Source organism: Phoenix dactylifera, unplaced genomic scaffold (genome assembly GCF_009389715.1).
Source record: "Phoenix dactylifera cultivar Barhee BC4 unplaced genomic scaffold, palm_55x_up_171113_PBpolish2nd_filt_p 000467F, whole genome shotgun sequence".
Taxonomy (NCBI): Eukaryota; Viridiplantae; Streptophyta; class Magnoliopsida; order Arecales; family Arecaceae; genus Phoenix; species Phoenix dactylifera.
Window position 1 is genome coordinate 205,888 of NW_024067891.1, and position 7,858 is coordinate 213,745.

The 7,858-nt window shown below is 50.8% G+C and overlaps 1 protein-coding gene across 1 annotated transcript; it reads right to left on the reverse strand.

Annotated features, from left to right (window-relative positions):
• Window positions 1-563: 563 nt before the first annotated feature.
• Window positions 564-2,315, reverse strand: LOC103697138. The gene has a single exon (XM_026801141.2). It carries the CDS (start codon window positions 2,045-2,047, stop codon window positions 965-967), a length of 1,083 nt encoding a protein of 360 aa, XP_026656942.1. The 5' UTR covers window positions 2,048-2,315; the 3' UTR covers window positions 564-964.
• Between the last annotated feature and the right edge of the window lie 5,543 nt (window positions 2,316-7,858).

Below are 7,858 nucleotides of genomic sequence, written 5' to 3' on the forward strand. Positions count from 1 at the left end.
AGACCTGGTTCAAATCCCACCTTCAAATGATTGCTAGTTCCCTCTCCAAAATCGTATTTTGTCCAAAACTCCAACTAACCATTAAATAAAGAAGAACAAATTATATGTGTTTCTATCAACTAATCACTGTCAAATTAGTACTTTTCCTAAACAGGCAACAAGCGACACCAATGTCGGTAAAGGAAGTTTTTGTAATACAATTGTTTATGTTATTTAATATATTTTGGTGATATATTAAAGAAGCCCTTGCAAGCACAAATTTTCATCTGAGCACTTGCAAGGACCACAAGACCTATAAACCAGAACTTCAAGGCTGAAATAGGTATTCGATACCACTTGTCATTAGTTTTGTAGAGGTCCACTTAAAATTAATGTAGATAGAAAATAGATAGTAGAATCATTTTTGACTGATCCACGTTAAGGTTTGTAAGTGACTCCATATTCTTATAGTAAACTACCAACTTCAGAACTGGATCTTCATCGCTTGAGCAGTCAAGTGGCTCCAGCATTGAATTATTTTTCTACTCACATGACAAATCAACATATAAACACTTATGCTCAACCAGAAACAATAGCCACTTGAGGTTTGTAAAGGTTTTGCTGACAGTTATAGCACTTGCATCAGAATCCTCAACATCTCGTCTCTCATAATTAGACACAATCAAAATCTATAGTTTCTACTTCGTATCAGTTTTTAACAACCATTATTTTAAAAAAATACAGGATACACCTTATCATGCTGACAAGACAAGAGAAAAGGTCTAATCTCTATCAGTATGGCTCCAATTTTATGGCAACACAATCAGAGCTCTGCTTGAGAAGGGTAAAAACACTGGGGGAGAGAAAAACAATATTTTCAATGCCTCACAAGAATTGAACATATAGTAGTTAAAAGGCAAACCTCTTCCATCTTCCAACACCAAGATCAAATGAAGAGAACCCTCGAATCAATCAATCATCGCCTTCAAATACGCTGCTGAGACTCGATCAGCAAAGCATTTAGCATAATGTGGAGGGCTGCCTCGTAGACGACCCCATCATAATGCATTCCATCGGCCGTGCACCGGCGGCCGCAGCCCCGACTCAACAATCCAATGTTGAGCAACAGAAACGGCCCACCTGATCTTTTCAAGATCTTGCTTTCGCCCACCCCCCGATCGTACGCCTCCCATACCGTCCGGTTCATCCTCTCCCTCTTCTCCTCGGTGTTGAGCATCGAGGTCACCAGCGTCGGCAGGCCCAGCCAGAACATGTGGGGCGGCTGGACCGAGGACGCCAAGATGCCATCGAGCCCGAACTCCGGCGAGACAGGCGAAACCAGAGACGCCGCCGCCTTCTTAACGGCGACCAGGGATTCGCCATACTCCGACGAGTTGGTGACGTGGAGCATGTGCCAGAGACCGGAGCCGAGGACGAGGACGTCGGGGTAGCGGGGCCCTGTGCGGAGATCGCGGAAGATGGCGGTGAGGTTGGGCTCGAAAGGAGCCCAGACGAAGTCGAGCTTGATGCCATGGTCGGCGACGGCGATATGGTAGTCGCTGTGGCGGCGGAAGAGGTCGGCCTCGACGGGGTCCATGGCGGCGGGGTCGAGGAGAAGGCGGAGGAGGGCAAGGACGAAGAGGCGGGCCTGGGAATCGCCGGCGACGAGGATCCAGGAGCCGTTGAGGAGGTCGGACGCGTCGAGGCGGGAGAGGCGCTGGAAGCCGCAGGAGAGGGTGGGTGCGGATGGGGCCCACTGCCAGAGGGCGGGGGAGGAGGCGGTGGGAGAGGAGGGGAGCCAGGAGAGGCGGTGGAGAAAGGGGAGGCAGGTGGAGGGACGGGGTAGATGGAGGGGATGATGAGGGGGGGAGGAGGAGAGGGAGGAGAGGAGGAGTTGGGAGAGAGAGGGGAAATAGGGGGTTAGATGGACGCCGACGGCGAGGGTGATGAAGAGGGCGCCGCTGAAGAAGAGCATCTTGTTCCGGCTCAGGTGCCATCCGGCCATCCCCATCGGCACGAACAGAACCACGCACGCCGCGAGCACACCCACCTGCGCCGGGCCCACCATGGGGAAGGTCGGATAAATCGATCTCGCCGCCTCCTTCCCTACCAGCCGTCAGATCGAGCGGCGGCCCATCGACGAGAAGGGAGAGGGAGAGAGATTGGCACGGCGCAGGTTTGTACGAAACCACGGGGCGAGGGCTAGCTTGCGACGGGAGAGCACTAGAGCGACCTCCGGCATAATAACTAGGGTAGGAGACTTTGGAGAAGGGGAGGGTAGGGGGGAGCGAGGCGGCGATATGAAGCGAGAGGCGGTGGGGCAACCACTCGGTCTCGGTAGGGTGGAGCCATCACCGCGATAGCTACAAGACAACAGAAAAGTGGCGGCCCAGTTCAGCGTGCGCAGCAAGGCTAACGCGCGTGGCCCAGTTCGTGTCGATGGCTCGATTGGATGACTAATTGCGATTTGCGAGTTTGCGACACCACCAATATTTGTTTTTGCAAGACATTTGTACTCCTTGTATGCGATAATTACATCCTAAATTAAGTGACTAAGATTGTAATCGATTCGGGTTGCATCTTTCACGCACCTTCTTTGGCAATGTTGACTGTTGTATGGCACCTCACACGGCTCTCGAAGCACCATGAAAACGCTAAATAATGATCGACCTTCTTTGGCAACGTTGACTGTTGTATGGCACCTCACGCGGCTCTCAAAGCACCATAAAAGATTTCGTCCATTTATTTGCACATATCTCAAAGCAGCAAATGCATTCAATAGAGGACGGTATAAAGGAACGTGAATTCTTCTTTGGCACATAAGATATAACCCTTGTTCGATGGTAATATATTTGGTTCCCCCTGCCACAGCGGACATGGTGGATTTGATCTTGATGGTGGAACAAGAAAATAAAGAAGAGCAGCTTCTAAGTAGTGGTGATGAGAGGATTGCTAGGGGAATGGGGGCTTCTATGGAGGAGAATTGGTTTTTCTTTTTTTTATGGATTTTGTTACCGGCGTAATTGAAATTTTGGAATTTTGGCGGTTGGGATTCGCAAGTGATGTTGGATATGTGTGAAGGTAGGTTTTAGCGGTTGGATTTTGGATTAACGGTTGGGCTGGGAAGGACTGTGGAGGTTTGGATTGATGACATGACCACTTAGGCGTTAGGGGCATTCCGATTATAACCATGAATGCACAGTGGATCTGTATACGAATTGGACCCGAATTGAATGGTTTGCGGAGAACGCAATTTTGCTCGGATCCCCCAACAATATTGGATGGGGCTGTCTTTCCAACCATGGACCCGGTATCAACCCGGATATGACGACCCATGAGTTGGGCATGGATCCAAATGGAAATATGATAGAAACCTCGTGTGGGTTCGATGATTTGATCCAACCTGGCGCAAACACTGAAACCTACACAATGGTTCAATTTATTACATATTTATGTGTCCATTGAATCAAAATGATTTTGTCAAAGATCTTTGAAAATCACTCACATATATTGACTTTTCATCACAAAAAAATTTAAATGCCAACAGCCTGATCCAAATGGATGATTATCTGACGGGTGCTAATTTAATTTTACTTCGTCAACAAGGTTGCCTTTGTAATTCTTGATGAAATAAAAAGTTAGTTGATTCTTTCAATTTACATATCTGCCCATTTACCACAAAAGATCACCTTAAGATATGAGGTCTATGAACAAATCTGAAACAAGTACCAAAGATGTTTTTTTTTTTTGACCTTGAAGAGAACTAATGGAGATATTGAAGAGCTGATTGCAGGACAACCTTGAACCTCATGACATCCAGCTTTACATTCTGTTTGTCAAGAAACACACAACAGATTATGTTCCATCCTTGTGGATTGAAAGAGGATCCTTGAAGACCAGACGATCTCTTGGATATTGCTGTTTTGGGGAGCTCTCCTCTTGTTCTATCTGATATTCCAGATACCTCACCCCCATGTCCAGTGTAGGATCTCCTTCATCATGTCTGCATGCATACTTCGGCTCATCCCATGGGATTATTTGGATTAACGTTGCATTTGTCGGTAGAAGGCCATGTTTGTCAGACCAGCCCCATGAACACCCATCGTCAAGTCACGAGTTCGCAATGCATGCAAAACGCGACAAGTTCTTTGTATCCTCAGGTCCTGCCAGCACCACTTCGTAACCCAAGCTTCCAGTTATTGAAACCACTTCTCCTTTGTTTGTGAGTGATCGCGACCCCCCATTTCGATACCTTAGCAGAAGTCTTGGCTTCTTCCTACCAATCTTTACTGATTTTCTCGTCAAAGAAAACCATGTCCTTAAAAGTTCTGTGAACTCACCCGTGGAGTAACCATTTGGTGACTTGGAGGGATCAATGCTCAGTTCTTTGTGACTGATAAGACCAACCTGAGTTCTCTTGTAGCAATGTACCCTCTTGTCTTGGTCCAAATTGATGATCTCATACCATGGGTTGCTTCAGTATCACTTGGTACTTGTTAATCCAATGAGAATTGAAGTTGGTTACAAGAAATTGAACTTCTCCATGATATTGGCATGAACTTATGAAGAGTGGGATGAAAACATCAGTGAGGTCATGGAAGAAGTTGCTTGTGTATCCTTTAGTGGATAAAACAGTGGCGTTTCATGGCACACTTAGGGGTTTCTTCAGGCTTCACAGAATTGTTAGGTGTTAGTTCCTGGATTTGTTCCACGACTGGTGATTCCCATTTCCTAGAATATGGTCTTATCTTCCTTCTTGTTTTTTCTGTTGAAGTATTTGCCTGAAGGGGACCGGTTATGATGATGGAGGCCTATTCAAGCACTCTAACATCACCCTGCATAAAAAAAGTTTCTGATCTTTGCTGGGAGAAATCACATAATGTCCTGCTCTCTTGAATCATGTTTCCTGCAATTTCAGTCAAAAAAAATGCTACAAAGCAATCGAAGCCATTGCAATTTGAGCGATCAAAAACAATGCTTGCTTGTACTTTCTAATAGAATCCTAAGTAACTGAAAATTGCTTTCCATGCAGGATGAGGGACCACGTGCTGTTGAGTTGATTTTTGATCAGTAAAGTCCAAAAGATGATTGATTTAAAGGACATCTAAATCCTAGTATCCAAATTTGGATTTTGGGCAAGGGATCGCCACACCAACATAATGAGGTTCATCAGATCCTACCTGATTGAAATTTCAACCTAAATGTGATACTTTGGCTAATGAATTTATCAAATTTGCTTTGGTTGGTAGTGTCAAAAACCATATCAATATTCAAATAATGATTGATGATCCAATTCTCTTTTGAATTGAGTTTCCTTTTAGATTAAAGGGTTTTTTTGCATAACATCCTCCTAAATATTGAATTTTGCATAAATATCCTTCCAAAATTTATATTTGCATGTATACCCTATTAAAACACTTGTTTTGCTATTTTACCCTTTTTTATCCTTGTTTTTGCATATATACCTGTTACGGGGGAACTAAGCCGCCATGCTCCACGTGACCGGCACGCGCGCCCATGAAGACTACGGCTGTCCTTTGATCCAGCAATCCGACCCCGAGTCGGACATCTTCGGCTCCACAGCCCGACCTCGAGTCGGCTGCCCTTTGATCCAGCAATCCGACCCCGAGTCGGACATCTTCGGCTCCACAGCCCGACCTCGAGTCGGCTGCCCTTCGATCCAGCAGTCCGGCCCCGAGTCGGACATCTTCGGCTTCGCAGCCCGACCCCGAGTCGGCTGCCCCTTAATCTAGCAATCCGACCCCAAGTCGGATGTCCTCAGCAACGCAGCCCGACCCCGAGTCGGCTGCCCCCTGATCCAGCACTCCGACCCCGAGTCGGAGATCTCTTGATAACGACAGGCTGCTTCCCAGAGGCACGCCGAGGCCTCCTGCTCCACTACTCCCTGCAACGGCTGTATCCGATGCTGTTCCACGATCTCCTGTATCAACCGTACAAAGCGGAACTCTACTACGCCCTGTCATGGCCGTACCCAGCGCTGCTCCACGACGCCCTGTAACGGCCATGTCAGTGGCCACTCCATCGCGCCCCACGATGACAAACCCCCCTGAGAGACCCCCCAGCCAGGTATATATGCGGCTGGGGGAAGAAGGGGGGTAAGCAATATCTTCCAGAGCACTCCCTTGCTTGCGATTATCATCTCTCCTCCTCCTCCAATCTCCTCTGACTTGATCGTCGGAGGGCCCCCACTACCCCAGTGGTGGTGCGAGGCTTGCTTGCAGGTTTCCCGGTGGAAGGTGGAGCGTAACCAACACCAACCAAGACAACTCAGACGGAATCCCGTTCACACCGCTGTGTCAATCGTTCTCGGTTTGGACCACCAGCAACAGTTGGCGCTAGAAGGAGGGCCCGATCTCAGAGCGATCGTAATGGCACGGCGAGGTGGTCGTGGAGCTTCCAATGCCTCCGGTCGCGGGGCCTCTCGCGCCTCCGGCCGGGAGGCCGCTGCGTCTCCAACACATTCTCAGCAACACTCCACCGTTCCACCCCCGATTCAAATGGTCGAAGCCGCTCAGTTCGACCAGTTAGCCCAGCAGGTCCGCACCCTCGCGGAGGCGGTGCAGAACCTGCAGGGTGTGATGTCTCGGGCGCCGCAGCGGGCCCAGGAGCCGCTGCTCCCTGAGCGCTCACCTGTCCTCCTTAACCCGCGCTCCTTCCTCTCCCATGGGAAGGAGCGCCGGCGCGAGGGAGATTCTCGAGCACGGTCCATTCTGCCGGGACCGTCCCATCAAAGCTGCGCGGGGTACAAGAGGCAGGCCCGGGCGCGTTCCCAGACCCCCCAGTCCTCAAGGAACCCGCGCTCCAGTCGGTCCCCCTCTCGGTGCTCCTTGTCCCCCACCCATCGGTCGCGCTCCCTGGACCGGCGGGTGGACGATCTCCACCGACAATTCCAGGTCCTGAAGGGCCACTCTAAAGATCCCTTCGCCGACTTGGAGATCTCCTCCCAACCGGCGCTTGCCTCGAGGATCCTGCGGACCCCAAATCCGCCGGGATTCAAAATGCCGGCGATCGAGCCCTATGACGGGGCGGCGGACCCGCGGGATCACGTGGAGAGTTTCAGGACTCTTATGCTCCTCCATGGAGCATCAGATCCTCTCCTCTGCAAGGCCTTCCCGACGACCCTCCGTGGCCCAGCCAGGGCGTGGTTCGCCGGCTTGGAGGCTAACTCAATCCAGTCCTTCGACCAGTTTACTCGCCTCTTCATCACCCATTTCGCCGTCAGTAGCCGGCGGCGACTGGTCTCCGACTCCCTCTTTGATGTCCGGCAAAACGAGGGAGAAAGCTTGCGGGATTATCTTACCCGCTTCAACAAGGCTACGCTGGAAGTCCGGAACCTGAGCCAGGAGGTGGCTCTTTCAGCCCTGAAGCGTGGCTTCCGAAAGGGCAGACTCACCTTCTCCCTGGACAAACGCCTGCCGCGGAGCTTCCCGGAGCTGTTGTCCCGGGCGAACCAGTATGCGGACGCCGAGGAGGCGGCCGCCCACCGGAGCAAGGAGGCCGCCGAGATCCCTCCAAAGCTCGAGAAGAAAAGGCGAAAAGAGGCACGCCAGAGGAGGAGCCCGACGCCTCAACGTCGGCGCAGAAGCCTGTCGCCGGCGAGGAACCACGGCGCCCTACGCCCTCGTTCTCCGCCCCGACGTTTCAACCGGTACACTCCTCTCCTGACTCCCCGGGCCCAGATCCTCATGAAAGTCAAGGGGCGGGAGAACCTCCCGGTCCCGAGGCAGATGAAGAAAATCCCTGGGAGGAGGCCCTCTCGAGCGTACTGTGAGTACCACCAAGACCACGGCCACGACACCGAAAACTGCTTCCAGCTTCGGGACGAGATCGAGGCTCTCATCCGCCGAGGGCGTCTCGG